Source organism: Hyaena hyaena, unplaced genomic scaffold (assembly GCF_003009895.1).
Source record: "Hyaena hyaena isolate Hyena2069 unplaced genomic scaffold, ASM300989v1 scaffold_63, whole genome shotgun sequence".
NCBI classification, from domain to species: domain Eukaryota; kingdom Metazoa; phylum Chordata; class Mammalia; order Carnivora; family Hyaenidae; genus Hyaena; species Hyaena hyaena.
Genome location: NW_024080695.1, coordinates 3,243,665 through 3,259,080, shown reverse-complemented (window position 1 = coordinate 3,259,080; position 15,416 = coordinate 3,243,665). Strand labels below are relative to the sequence as shown.

General features: G+C 50.8%; 1 protein-coding gene across 5 annotated transcripts in view; it reads left to right on the top strand.

The window, feature by feature from the left end:
- Positions 1-15,416, top strand: part of KIAA0232 (KIAA0232 ortholog) — an 84,398-nt gene that overhangs the window by 48,512 nt on the left and 20,470 nt on the right. For 2 of the 5 annotated variants that reach the window (XM_039232140.1, XM_039232142.1), the window contains exons 3-5: positions 1,744-1,881; positions 13,915-13,981; positions 15,132-15,213. In XM_039232140.1, the coding sequence (XP_039088071.1) occupies positions 1,744-1,881; positions 13,915-13,981; positions 15,132-15,213 (287 nt within the window). The other 3 variants (XM_039232144.1, XM_039232141.1, XM_039232143.1) reach the window with 3 other exon arrangements.

Genomic DNA, 15,416 nt, shown 5'->3' with positions numbered 1-15,416 from the left:
ATTATTCGGTTGAAAGTACATGCCCATGTTTGAGAAGCTCGATATGTGTCCTCACACTGCCCTTCAGAAAGAGCACTTGTCCATGTGAATTTTGAAAGTCCCTTCTGTCCGCCTGATAAAACTTTATTAGCATCTCTGAAGGTGTTACCTCTGCTGGGGAGAGAGGTATGTTCGTGCTCAAGGAGAAAGAGCCAGCCTTGGCAGCTCAAACAACAAGGAGTCCCCTCTTCCATAATTAAACAAGTCACTTTTTGACCGTCTTTGCTTTATATGCTATGAACAGTAGAGAAAATGACAGCATCTGTCTCTGCCTCTGGAAACTTGGAGTCTGCGTGGTTCTGTCGGATCTTCCTGTTAGAGGACAGGCCCTATCTCCGCAAGATATCACTGATAGGGAATGTCCGGTTTCAGGTGTGGGCCAGCCAAACACACGAGATAAATGGAAATATACCGATAGGACCTACTTGGCCATCAAACACATTTTCCCTTGGAGACTTGGAACTGACCCCACTCAGCCAGAAATATGTTTTGCAGGTTCATGAGATCTGCAAGCGTGCCCAAGAAATTAAGTAAAAGCTTGCTAATTATGATGGGTGTCGACAGAGGGATTGGCCCCTCACTCTTCTCTGTTGGCATAAAAGTGATTTTTATGCATTGGATCAAAGTAAAAATTGGGTTAGTAGATGGTGTGTAAAGATTTGATCTTTTAAAATCTTTTGAGTTCATTCTTACTATGCTTTTCCTTCTTTTCCTCATCTTATTCATATATTCATATCTGTTTGCTGAGGACCTGCCATAGGCCCTGTCTTCTGAGTAATTTTTAAAATGTTGCTGTTGTCCATCTTTCTAATCTTTTTTCCTTTATTGTCTACTGGTTTTAATCATAATTTGTCAAATGGAAGGCTTTTTAAAAGGCAAGACAAAGTAGCAAAGCAATTAAAACGATTGCTTAAAGTCCCAGTTGAGGGAAAGAGCTATAAACTTATATGTTGTAATATTATATAGCCAAAGAATTTGTGGCAACATGGGGGTAATGCTCACAGACCAGTAAGTGAAGTCCAATTACAATATTCTACAAATAGCATGAGTTCAAATCTCTGATTTTTAAAGCATACAGAAGAGACCAAAGGAAGCAGTCCAGATTATTCCAGTTTTTACTGGAGGGTAGTTTTGCTTCCTTCCTGCTATTCAGCTTTTCTTCAGATTTTTATAACGGGCGTATGTAACCAAGGGGAAACATAAAATTAAAATGCCAACATAAAATATTTTATATGTGTTATTTTTTAGACAATAAGGTAAAGAAACAGGGACTGAACCGTTTAACTGTTAAATGTTAAAATCTCCTAGTTATATGAACACTCAGAGTGTGCTTCAGAGTGGGAAGCACAGAAGAGAAGACATTTAATTGTGAGTATAGTTTGGAATTCATACTGAATTTTAGATGATCTACAGTACTTGCATTTATTTAAAAACAGCTGAGTTGTTTATTAGCATTTACCGTGAATGTCGGGTCAGGTTCATTGAGATCATAAATAATGTAATGATAATCTCAGTAATAGATGCCAGATGAATGGATTGTCGTAAAGTGTTCTGACTGACCGTGGTCTGTGGTGTGTTATTAGCGTGTACCATCTGTGTCGAACATTCGTGGCAGGGAACGTATGTGTGAGCGTGTGGGAAGTAACGGCGTGTGAAACTTGTCATTTAGTCTTGTTCATTGAACCCTGTCTAATCTCATTTTAGGAGAATGACATCTTCCTGGGCTGGGAAAAAGGAGCTTATAAGAAATGGGGAAAGAGTAAGAAAAAGTGCTCAGATCTAACTCTAGAAGAAATGAAAAAACAGGCTGCCGTCCAGTGTCTTCGCTCCGCTTCTGATGAAGTAGGTTTCCGTTTTATTTCTAATATGTAAGAGAAGGAAAAAGAGGTGGGGTGGGGGTGGGGGCGGGGTGGGGTTAAAGGTATACAAATACAACATCTTGACCAAAAAAACTTGGAAAACCAACTCCTCATTGTCTTACCATTGTAATGCAAACAGTATCCTTTTTTTCCTTTTTGGCATTTTTCTACGTAAATTGAGTTTTATAATATATATATATATTTTTTTTTACTTTCTTAACGTTTTTATTTATTGTTGAGAGAGAGGCACAGAGCGTGAGGAGGGGAAGAGCAGAGAGTGGGGGAGACAACAATCTGATGGAGGTTCCAGGCTCCGAGCTGTCAGCACAGAGCCCGACGCAGGGCTCGAACTCAAACCGTGAGATCATGACATGAGCCCAAGTCGGACGCTTAACCGACTGAGCCCCCCAGGTGCCCTTATTACTGGATATTTACTTAGATGTTTTTTTGTTTTTGTTTTTAAAGTAATCTCTTCACTCAGACTCATGAGTCCCAAGATCTTCAGTCCCATGGCTCTGACTGAGCCAGCCAGGAGCCCCTCTTTGGCTCGCTTTTGATTTTTTGTTGCACTCTCCAGAATGTTTTCACGTGAGGCCTTTCCGTGTCCTGTTACTTCTTTTAGATACATTTCTGGAAGTGGGATAGCAGTGCTGGTATTCCAAGGACACCGTGTTTATGATTCATAATTTTCTGTTTTTCGGAAAATATCTTAAGATTATTTTTTAAGCTCTGTGCCTGTCGCATGCTCTGCCCACTGAGCCAGCCAGGCACCCCCATCTTACAGATGATTTTATCAGTCTTCTGATACTTCGTAAAATATTTCCCCGTCCTTCATCCTGACAGGACAAAATAGTTTTAGATTAAAATCACCCGTTTAGATGAACACTTGGCTAATTCTGATTACTCGCTGTAAGATGGACTCTCAGATCCTAACTACTTAGGAACTGATTCTGCTTTCACCACTGCTCACGGTCGTGCGGTTGAAGTGCCTTTTGTAAAGCAGAGTTGAATTGAGAGGATTCATACCAGTTACGGAAACTTCCTCCTGGACGGAGTCCTCTAACGGCTGCTTCTGGGGTAACCAGGTTTGCTACCTCTGATCATCTGTGGAAGTTTCTTCTTTGTGGCTGCCGCCCGCCACACGTGCCTCCCAGCGGTGCGCTCCCCTCCTGCTCACAGTCGTGACAGCCTGGGCCCCCCTGTTTGGGCTCGTTGTGCCTTGGGCAGGCCTCGCACCGTCCACTGCGGGTGTCCGTGCTCTGCTCCTCGGGGCCCGAGGCTGTGAGCCGCCCGGGTGCGAGCACGTAGGAGTGTTCCCTTGTCAGCCTGCCCTTGTCCACTCCCGCTCTTCTCCTCTCCCCTCCCCTCCCCTTTGATTTGTTAACCTCTGATTTCTTGAAAGCACTGCCTCATGGACTGTGGGCTAGGAATTGGGAAGTAACCGCTCCTGGGCTGCCTGAATCAGGTACCGTTTCAATATAGCAAGTGGGACACACGAGCCTGGCCTAAGGAGGGAGTGGGGGGCGCACCTGACGCACGGCGGGGGTCTCACTGAAGCGAGTGCTGAACGGCGAGCAGAATGATGGACAGCCAGAGTCATTTTCTCCAATGATCCACAATCTCTCCTTCATTTCCCTTTCTGCTTCTGGGTCATTCCCTCTCGTCCGAAGGCTGCTGAGGGCTGGGGCCCAGCACTGGTCACCTAGGGAGAAATCAAGTGGCTGGAAGTCCACCGGTCGGGTGCGTGGCAAGGAGGGGGCAGAGTTGCCTGGGGACCCCGTCCGTGAGCAGGCGCGGTGCTCACACAGGAACGAGGTGGTCGGGTCTGTACTCAAAAGCTATTTTCTGTCTGACCCCGAGGGGAAAGTAATTTGGAGGGTCAAATGCAGGTGGTTTTTTTTTAAAGGAGAGGTTAGTTCAGGTAAATTCTTGGAGCAAAATCCAAGGCAGCTGCTGAGTCATGGCTGGGAAGAAAATGCGCGCTGAGAGTTTCAGTCTGGGTGGGATCTTGTTTCTGCTCTGGACCAAAGTGGCTGAGAAATGACTCTTGCCTTCGACTCAAGGCAAAGGGAAGCTGAGTGGAAGACAAGTGCGCCCTGAGTGAACTGTTGAAGAATGAGGCCTCTGGGCGCCTTCTCCTAGCCTGACATGGGCCCTGGTCCTCTGGCGCTGAGCTTCTGTGTGACTGGGACCCTGGTGCCCTGGTTGCTGAGCTCCTGTGTAACTGGGACCCTGGTGCCCTGGTTGCTGAGCTCCTGTGTGACTGGGACCCTGGTCCCCTGGGCGCTGAGCTCCTGTGTGATTGATACTTGCAGGGCATGGCATGTGTTGTAAAGCACTTGATATGAGGTAGACAGAGGAGAGCAATTCTTTACATTGTTGCTTTGGAGAAATGGTTTTCTCTGCTGTGGGGTCAAAGCTGGGATTGTTGTTTTCAAACCCAGTGAACTATACTTGTCCAATTTAAAAATTCTTATTTTATAAAATAGTTGTTGCATTGCTTTTTCCTAGTGATTGTTTTTAATCCTATCAAATGAAAATTAGCTGAGGCAATGAACGGGCCGGGCCGGGGCCAGGCCGGTACCGGAGCTGGGTATGTGCTTCGGGAGTGAAGGAAGTGGAAGAAGGAAGTTCTCAAGCCCCTCCTGCCTTTTTCAGACCACCTGCTGGAAGATGTGCAGCAGCGCGGGCTCCTCAGGCCGGCTCTCCTGGCTTTTGGGGAGTCAGTGGAAAGAACTTGGGGGGAAAACAATCTTCTTCCCTTCTTCCCTAACAATAGGAAGGAATCTGTGGATGTTCATAAACTGTAGCCTGTGTGTCCCCAGGCTTTCCTGTCTAGAATCTGCCTGCTGGCTGCAGTGAAAATAAAGGTACAAAGAGGTCCTGCAGAGGAAAGTAGGATGCTAGCGTCTTGTTTTCTGTTTTGGCCACAGTGAATGTTTGCACACGGGTGTGATGTTCATTTCCTAATACTGAGGATGGCCACGTACGTGGTTCTGTGCTTCACTTTCCTACCCAGCCCCTACCCGCTGATCAGAGTCAGCGGTCAGCGGCCACTCACTAGCTGGTTTACAGTCTGACTGAAACCTTAGCGATGTAACTACGGGACAGTAACGTGACCCATACTCTCGTATCGGCGGGGCCAGCAGAGGTGAGGGTGAGCATCGCCTGTGAGACGCAGTCTTTTCTTGCGAACTCCGCATGTGCCTGTGTGACTATACAGGCGCAGTGTTCGTTGGCTCTGGAAAGGCAGCCATGGCATCGGGCTCCGTGCGTCACGGTTGCCATAAGGTGGCTGGCTTCCTGGACCCCGCCTTTCCGTCCTCATGATGTGGTACTTCCTCCTTGCACTTGGTCCCTGCAACACGTTGTGCCCCGCATTACGGCCTTGACCTGCTGAGCTCAGTGCTCGACATAAGAGACGCACCAAAATAGCACGGGACGCAGTTACGTCAAATTTAATTGTATGCGTTGATTACAATTTGGCAGCACCTGTGAAGAATTTGTGCATTTGGTGAGCAGTCATTCCTCCAGGAGATCGTGACCTTCCCAGGCCTTGCCGTCTGCTGAAACGGCCTTTGCTGATTCCCTTCGCTTGCACGTGCAGATAACACATGGTTCTCTGGCCATTCATTTTCTTTCTTTATTTTTTTTTATGTTTCTTTTTGAGAAAGAGAGAGTGCATGTGCAAGCACGAGCTAGGGAGGGGCAGAGAAAAGGGGAGAGAGAGAGAATCCCAAGCAGGCCCAATGCTGTCAGCGTGGAGCCCGATGTAGGGCTCGAACCCACAAACTGTGTCATCATGAGCTGAGCCGAAACCAAGTTGGACACTCAGCTGACTGAGCCGCCCTCGCCCTTGGCTGTTCATTTTCTGTAGCATGTTTTGCACCTGCTGTGGCTGCAGTTATGACGGGGCCGATGCAGCTCCCACGTCCCCCAGTGTGGTTTTATTGAGCAATGCTGTCCTGAGCTGTCTCTCGTCAGTGGCCGTGGCCCACGCCTGGTGATAACTATCTCCAGACTCCTCTCCCCATTTTAAAAAACATAAAGCAGTGTTGAGGTTCGTCGGCTGTTGTTATTTGGAATCCTCAAGTTTAGTTGGTTCTGTTTTCTCTGTCCCCACAGTTAAAGCTTTTAGCATTGTTTGTTTCGTTTTAATAAGTAGTTATATTTGTTTAATGGAGCTTCTGAAAACTGCATTAAAGGCGGTAGCTCGTTGTCCATTTTGGGGTGTCCTTGGAAGGTGAGGGGCCGCACTGTCGGGCACAGTGACAGCTCTGTGCTCTGGAAGTAGCCCCGCTGCCCACCCTGTGGGAGCACCGAGGCCCCGGGGGCAGCGCCTACTCCCACATGGACTGAGACCCCCCAGTACAACCCCTGCGTCCGTCTTCGTGTTTGCCAGCGTGCTGTTTATATGCTGGGCCGGGTTGGACGTACGAAATACACAAACCCTGTTAGGTGTTTCATGGCACTTTACTGTTAAAGTTACTTTTGACGGTGTATTTACACACTGACTTGTGAATTTACCTTGTTCTGGATAATAGTATGAGGATAAAGATGATGGTAACTAACATTTATGGAGCATCTAAGATGTATGAGGTTCTGAGCATCGCAAGAGGTGAGGCTTTGCTCCGTCTGTAGGCCAGACCCAGGGGCTAAAGCTGTGAAGGCTCACAGGGGCTGTGCGGTCACAGCCAACCCCCAGGAAGAAGCCTTGGCCTTCTCTCCTCGCTCTGGATGGAGGGGGGAGGCATTCAGGGACACGTGGAGACTGTCAGAGGACTTTGGCTTTTCCTCGGGGAAGTGGTGGAGCGTTGGAGGGTCTGGGTCAGAGGCTAGCGTAACCTGAGTTCAAAGCTGTTAGGGCCCCGAGGGCCGCTGCACTGAGACTGTGTGGGACGGGGTGAGGCTGGGTAGCCGGAGGGGCAGGGGCGCACACCGAGAAAGCGCTGGTCTGGAAGGTGGAGGACAGTGAGAACTAGTTGGATTCTAAATATATTTTGAAGGTAGAGCCGACAGGATCCCAGTGGGGGTGGAGAAAAGGGAGGAATCCAGGAAGAGGTAACCAAGGTTTCTGGTCTGAGCAACTGCAAGAGTGGAATTTTTGTGTCTGAGGAAAGGAAGTTAGGGAAGAAACACTAATCTGTTGGGGGAGGGGGTGGGTGTGAATAGAGCTTTGAACACGAGCTCCCAGGGAGAAGGCCAAGCGGAGACAAGGTGACTGGGTGTGCGTGGGGGTTGGGGGTTGGTGGGGCTGGGTGTTCTGGGAGGAGGCTGGACAATAGACTGTTTGCTGTGTGTGTCTCTCTCCCAGACCCGGCCATCTCTGTCTCCAGGGCCAGGTCGGAAGCTGCATAGGTGAGGCGGGAAGGTGCCGTGCGGCCTGTGGGGCATGGGCCCAGCTCCACGTTAGCTTGCTGCGGCCGTGGCAGATGTGGTCCTGATGGGGCCAGATCTTCTGATCTCGCTTTAGGAAAGATAGGAAATTGTGATTTCTACAGGAAATTCCTGACTTTTAAATGTCAGGAAGTAAGGATAGGAGAAGGGCAAGAAGTGGGAACAGCTGCTGTGAAATCCGCAGCTGAGGGGAGTAGAAGGGCAAAGAAAGAGGCGCGTGAGGCGCTGCGGCGTGGGACGCAAAGGGGGCCGAGGGCGCGAGGGTGCGCAGGCCGATGGGGGGCAGAGGATGCAGCATTGAGTAGCCGGGTGCCTGGCTTCGGGCGGAAGTTCTTATAAGCAGAGACCCCCTCCCCCTGCCGTGCTCTTTCCTTATGACATGTTTCTCCGTCTCTCTCAGGTGCTACTGCTATCCTGACCTTGGACTTGGCTGTATGCGTATCTGTATAGTTTCATTAAACATGGCTTTGGGGGCACACGAGTGCCCGACTTTCCCATGTTACCTTTATGTGGGCGGAACCATACCGCACGGATTCTGCAACTTCTTTAGTTAACATTTTTAAAGTTTTATCTGTGTTTGATAATGTGATTAACTCCTTTTCACTGCTAAACAGTTATCCATTGTAAGACCATAAAGCTGTGTATTCTTCTGGTAGTGGGCCTTTTCGATTCTGTCCCATTTCTTGGCTGTTAATGAATAAACAGTGCAACAGGGAGCGCCCCGCACACACTCTCGTGCGTGCTCGCAGGGCTTTCTGGACTTGATATGCAGCTGTCAGATTGCTGGATTAGGGTCAGGGTGTTTTCACTGTTTTAGCGTCAGGGGCTTGTCTTTGATGAAAGCTGCGGGGCTGACCAGGAAGATACACTAACCTGTTGTTACGTGCGTTACTGTCTTATATGCCCACCAGTTGCTTCTTTAAGAGATCGTGCTTTCTAGATTAAAAATAACCATTTTAAATTGTGTGTTGAGGAGCTGGACCACTCTTGTTACTTGAACAGTGAGGTGTGAGGAACAGTAGATCTGAGCGTTTGAGCCCGAGCGTGCCAGGCGCCTGTGCCCAAGGCTCCTTCACCAAGTCCAGCCGCTACTGGAGGAGTGCGGGCACTTGAAGGGAGAAGGACCTGCCATGTCCAGACTACCGTGAGCGTAGTTTGCACACACATTCTGCACACATTAAACAGTATGGTCTCTGCCTAAACCGTCACGACGTGTGATGGGCCAGGAGAGTTGGATTTTGCTCCAGCTGAAGCAGTCTCTCTCTCTGTAGACAGTGAGACGGAGGCGCAGAGAAGGCGAATGGCTTGCATGGTGTTCACATGGGACCCTGCGCCCGGATCACGTGCACCTCGAGTCACATTGCCCCGCCAAGGGTGATGCAGGGCACAGTTCACCTTTTGCTAAGCCTTGGTTAAGCTGTTCGACCATGACTTATAACAGAGGCTGACATCCTCTGCTCCCTGTGACAGATAACTGTCTTTTGTCCATCGTTCTAAGAAGATGGAGATCATGTCCTCCCGGGCACGTGACGGGTGTGTGATATTTACCCAGTGAGTATGTCTCTTACGCCACATTCTAGAGAGCAGATGTAGTAAGAGCTGGAGGTAGCCAGTGGGTAGGTTTGTGTAGATCTTCCTGGGGTCGAGGCTGGGAGTCAGCCCTCATGCACGTGCCGTGGCAGATACAGCTTGTTGTTGGTTTGGGGTTTTATTCATATGTCTGTCTGTCTATCTATTTATAATATTTATTTACTTTTGAGAGACAGAGACAGATTACAAGCAGGGGAGGGGCAGAGAGAAAGGGAGACACACAATCCGAAGCAGCTCCAGGCTCTGAGCTGTCAGCACAGAGCCCGACGCGGGGCTCGAACCCACGAACTGTGAGATTATGACCTGAGCCGAATCAGAGGCTTAACCGACTGAGCCCCCCAGGTGCCCCTATTTATTTATTTAATCAATCTGTGAGTGGCTGCAGGCCAGGGATGTCCGTTCTGTACAGCCCGCGCCTCACCCACCACTTCCTGTTGCGTTACGCCTGACCACGTCCCGTATTCCTCTTCCTTCCCTGGCTGCCAGAGGCATAAGGTCGTGAACCCAGGTGGACACACTCCGTGTCTCGCTTGGTGCTCTTCTGTGTATTGGCTTAACATTAACTTAGTTCTGAACTTTAAAAAGGTTTTTAAGATGAAAGCAACCCTTCACAGTGGATCGTCACCAGTAATCCTGCCTCCGTGTCCAGTTGGGTTTCCTCCCACTAATCTTCCAACTCTGCTTTAGAAATTGAAACCGGGAATCTGAAGAATTGTAAGAGAGCTGCATCCACGTGCAGGGTAGGTCTGCGCCAGAGGAGTGTCCGGAAGTCTGTACCTTGGCTGTTCCCGCAAGACAATACCCCACAACTGAGTGACTTACACTAGCCGTTAGGCTCACTCCTGGGTCATGTGGGCGTGCAAGGGCTCAGCTGGGAGGTTCTTCTGTGGCTGGTCCCGGGTGGGCTCTCGCTGCTGCTGTCTGATGGCGCTGGGCCGGGAGGACCCAGGGTTGCCCTCCTCGCTTGTCTGGCCTCAGAGGAGAACCTGGCCGTGACCCTCTCATGGGTAGCATAGGTCCGTATGTGCAGGGCCCAGGACTTGGCATTCCTAGGGGGCAGGGGCGCACTGGCTGGCGCCCCACAGTGGGCGGGGCGGCCGACATGGTTCTGGGGGCACAGAGTGCTAGACTTCCTCTGTCCTGGGGTGTGCTTTCTGGAAAGTTGGAAGCAGGCAGGACACCAGGCCCCCAGGAGAGAGGGTGTGCGATGCCTTAATGGAAATGCGGGAGTGAATGGAAGCCGGCAAATTGGCTGGAGTGGCGTCCAGCCGCCTCAGCCTTGAAGATGAAGAAGACACATTCAGGGGATGAGATGATCTCCTCAAATTCTAAACATGATAGTAGAAACGAAAAAGTTCAGCAGGAGGGTTGGAAGGTGGGGTGGAGGAAATCCCCCAGGAGGCAGAAGAGCCCCCCGTGGACGGGGTAGTGGCACCATTTTCTGGGTGTGGAAAGCGGGGCTGTGGTGGGTGAATGATTTAGGTAGGGTCACGGGGAGAGCCCTGGGATGGTGTTCAGTCCCAGGTCTTTTTTGACTCCCGTGTCCCTGTCTGTGAGCGGACCAGGCAGCTTGGGGTCCCTGAGTGTCGTATTGGTTAGTGACCGCAGGCCTGGGGTGGGAGTGTCCGTCCGGCAGTTAGGAAATTTCTAGTTCAAACGATCTCTCCATAAAAGGCAAACCTTTGAGTTGGTTAGTATGGCGGCAGAAACCTTGCAAGGTGGAGAGGAGAGATAACGGCGGGGCCGGGGGGGGGGGGGGGGGGGGGGGGGGGGGGGGGGGGGGTGCATGTGATGGCCTGTTTCCTTTATGCTGGTGATGGGGAGGATGGATGGTGGGCAGAGGGCGGAGACATCCTGAAGATGGGAACGAACAAAAGAATTTGCTGGAAGCAGTGGGACAGTAGCTGCAGTGTCTGACTGAGCCTGGGTCCCTGGCAAAAGCACGGGTCTTTAGCTCCGCCCCCAGCCTTGGTGAGAGGGTGTGGCCGTGCAGGTGGGGGGCGGGGAAGGGGGCCCTGTCAGGCAGAATGCAGAGGACTTGGGGTTGTCTGGGTCAGGTTAGTGGTCTTTCTTACTTGTCCAACCTCAAACTCAAATCAGAGCAAAGTTTTTTTTTTTTTTTTTTTTAATGTTTATTTTTGAGACAGGACAAGCATGGGAGGGATGGAGAGAGAGAGGGACACAGAATTAAAAGCAGGCTCCAGGCTCTAAGCTGTCCGCACAGAGCCTGACAGGGGGTTCAAACCCACAAATCGTGAGATCGTGACCTGAGCCACAATCGGACAGTTAGCCGGCTGAGCTACCCAGGTGCCCCCAGAGCAAAATTTAAAGGCATTTTAGAAACCGGGAATCCAACAGTAAGGTTCTGGAAAATGGAAAACATAGACAGAATCTAGAAATGGAACCGGCGTTTAGGGGACTGGTGTGACAGGCATTCTGATGGGGCCTTGGATGTACATCATCCTGGTTGAGCCTCGAGAAACTTGAGGGGGAAAGTGTGGTCTCAGGGTCATGGGTGAGGCAGCACACATGTCCTGCTGCCCGGTGAGTGTGTGGCAGGGTGTGACTTCAGACGGACGCGGGAGCCCATTCCCTCTGGGAAGTAGGGGTTACTGCAGTGTAAACCCCGGCAGGACAGGGCCCTGGCTCTCTGTCGGTCTCGCCTGGGCCAGGTGTGCTCATGACCGTGCTCATGACCATGCTCACGACTGGTGGTTGAGCCACTGGTGAAGCAGGGTGCGTGGTCCTGTGCTTCACCAGTCTCCAGATTCGGAGGGCTGCCACTTGAATTTGAGCGTGCTCTTACCCTGCGGAGGGCGGGGGCTTTTCACCTGCTCATGGGCCCCTGGGCCGTGCCTATAAGCGGTGCGGTTAGGAGTTTGGTGGGAGTGGTAGCAGTTTTTGCACCTGCAGCACGTTCTTCATCACAGCCGTCCCTAACATAGTCTGATTTACTCTGTTTCTTCAGACACCAAGGTCTCAGGTAGCCCTGAGTGCCCTCGCGGGAATGGCATGCTAGTGAGCCCTCTAACAGCCCCTGCCGTGCTGGGGAGAGCACACAGAATTTCTGCTCAGCGCCACACCAACACTGACCAGCAGCTGCCGCCAGACGACAGGGGGCGCTGCTGCTTTTCGGGCCCCTTCCGTTCCTCACAGTCCCAGCCCAGCGATCTGATGATTACCTTTTTTTTTTTTAAACATTTATTTATCTTTGAAAGACGGAGCACAAGCAGGGGAGGGGCAGAGAGGGGGATACAGAATCCAAAGCAGGCTCCAGCGCAGAGCCTGACACAGGGCTCGAACCCACAGACTGGGAGATTATGACCTGAGCTGAAGTTGGAGGCTGAACCAACTGAGCCCCCTGGGCGCCCCTGATGATTACTTTTAATCTAAGTAGGATTCTGCGGGGTTCAGGGAGAGAAGACAGAGCAGGGGGGTGGAGCCTGCTTTCTTCCGTGTTCAGGAGTGAGCTCACTGTTGCATTGCCATGTGGATGTAAGAGCAAATGCATGTACTTCTCAGCTGCCTGCCTGTCCAGAGCAACTGACCTTCACAGATGTGTGGAGGTAATTTCCAAGACAAAGCAGAAAACAAAAATACCGTCTGGTCACTAGTTATGACAGTGGTTGTGTGTAGAACGAATATTAAATGGCTGGCCGTCGTACGGACCCGAGCGAAGTCGCGGAGCGATCCCGAGAGGCTCGGCCCTCGGCCCTGGAGGCTGGCGCTCGGTTTAGAAACACGGTGACATCGGCTCACTGGAGAGAACGGCATGCAGGCAGCGAGTCAGCTGACAGCAGTGTTAGGTTCGTGGTCTGGAGGAAATGCAGTAAAACAGCCCTGGTCCTCACACCTTGACCGTGATGGTAAGCAGCGTCTTGCCGATGGAGCTGTGTGCTCAGAGCCGTGTTTATGACTAACATCTGCCATGGGTTTCGGGGTGTTTCTAAGGGAAGGGCAGCTCTTCCGCGGCCCTCTCCCGGTCGCCTTCTGTCCGTCCCCCTGCTAACAGCTGTGGTATGTCGGGGATAGGGTGGGCCTGGCAGCGTCTCCTGGTAACCGTTTTCACTGCGCTCTGCTCCTTGCCGTTCAGGCGGGAGCCGCGCGGTTTCTTGTTGAGGATTTCTGTGATACTTGTGCTGAGTCATTTTGAGTTCGGTGAATGGGGAGCGGTTCTATTTTTAGCCCCTCCAGGCCCCATGAGGGCGGTGGGGGGAGCGGAGGCCATGCACCTGTCCGGGCGGCACCCACCGAGGAGACAGTCCGTTCCGGTTTAAACAGGACCTTCGACCGCAGAGTGAAGGTCCCCGGGACTACGTTTTCTCTCTTCAGACCCCAGAAAGGACTTTCCTTTCTTCCTGCTTAAAGTTTCAAAGCCTCCGTGGCAAACGAGTACTCGTTTGTGCCTGTTTCCAGCACCTGTCGTTCTGTGCACTTCGGCTATTGTCGTCTCCCTCCCGATCTCAGGCTCTCCTGTGCCCTGCTCGTGACCTTTAAGAGAAGACAGAGCCCTCACCCTCGCTCAGGGCCGCGGCGTGCTCTCTGCCCTGCTCTTTGCTGCGATCATCTGTGTTCGCTTCAGAAAAGAACAAAATTGCCTTGTTTTCTCTAGACCAGGAGCTCCTGGAAGAGCTGCATACGATGTTTGTGATTTTCTTTCCCCTTGATACTGAGTCTGGTATAGAACCTCCTCACGCAGATATCGGATATTGTTTTCCCTGGTGACCATTAGCCGCATGATGAGGGCTCAAGGCCGAACCCCCACAAAGGCCGGCCACTCTGGGAGGCACATTCATAGTTTCACATCTTCCCAGTAGGGGCCGCTGCATGTACTTGATTAGTAAAATAGGTACATTAGATTGGATCGGCAAACCTGTTGTTTTTCGACTCTTGTGTCATTTCAGTATTGGTGACGTAGTTCCTTTGGTACATGAAGGAGTTGGAAGACCCTTATGTTAAAACAAAGGTGTACAAGTACCGGATTCTTGGTACGTGCAGGAGACTAACGTGTGTGTTTGTTCCCACGCAGAGCTCTGGTATCGAGACTTTGGTGGAGGAGCTTTGCTCCAGGCTGAAGGACCTTCAGAGCAAGCAAGGTGAGCGCACAGCCTCCGGGGTGCCCTGCACACACATTAGGCCGTTCGCACAGCGGTGCCGCGGGCACCCAGGGGGTGGATCGAGAGCATTTGGGGTTGGCCAGAGACAGACAAGGGCAAGAAAGTGTGTTCAGTGCGTCTCCGTGGCGGCAGCATGCGCGTCTTTGGCTCTTAGTGGCTCTGGGTCACCCTTAGCGGCCCTTATAGACAGGCCCCTGCTCTGAGATGCGTCACTTAGTCCACAGGCGCCCTCACAGTGGGGGGACGTACAGGCTCATCTTCACATCAAAACCCAGGGATGGGGAGCGACGTTTCCTCTTTGCCATCCTTGTCCCCGCAATTATCTGCCGTTGACATCAAGGCCTCCCAAGGTGTTGACAGTGATTATTTCAGATTTGAAAGGAAGTTCTGCCTTGACTCTTGGATTGTTCCAGAAAGGCAGTCTTTGAAGCTCATTAAAGTTGTTTTGCTTCGTGAATCCCCACAGCTTCTTGGGCCAACTTTCCAGCAGGCCCTTGGAGTGAAAGCTGCATATTAAGGTTGAGGGTCATGGTTTTCTGTGTCCTCTTCCTGGCCGTTCTGATGCCCGGTGACCCTTGAGCCTTCCTCTGAGGGGCACAGTTGATTTGTTTTTAACCTAAGGCAGTAGGTACCATGAGCTAAGCTGAGACTGTAGCCCTTTGCTTCGATTTTACTCGAAACCCAGCCCGTGCTCACGCCGGATGTTGGGACAGAGAGCTGATTGTAATGGGTTTTCTTAGCAGATTCGTATCCGTTGAGAGGAGTCAGTACAAAGTCCGCGCGTGGGGGATTTAGTGAGAAAGTACTGTTGGGCTCGAAATAGAAGTTCCCCCTCCTGCTGCTGGAATTAACAGGGGCCTCAGTGTGTCAGTCAGATGCCTCGAGAGCCCTCAGTCAGTGACGAGGTGGACAGCTCTCCCCTCAGCCCGCCGCCAGCCTGGCTGAGCTAGAGAGTTCCCTCTGGTGCTGTGAAGAAGTAGATCTTTATTAGAAAGACAAACGGGTATAGAGTTCTTTTCAAGCCTATATAAGTTCTGATTAAAGTTATTTGAGAAACTTAAAGAAAAAAAAAGGAGCATTTATTAACTAGATATACGACAAATCTTTCTGAATTTTTGTTTCATAACAGAAGAGAAGATTCACAAAAAGTTAGAGGGGTCTCCCTCTCCCGAGGCAGAATTATCCCCTACAGCAAAGGATCAAGTGGAAATGTATGTAAGATTGTATTCAGTCATGAAATGTGCCTTGTTGAAACTCAGACTAACAACTGCTGTGTGCTTTACAGTTCTGATTCGTTGCTCTGTATTCAGTCTCCCGTTTTGTAATTCAGGAAACACGTGTTGAGCACTTTACTGTGTGCGTGACACGGAGAATTCAGAGGTGAACGAGACAGTCCTGTCCTTGTCATACGTGT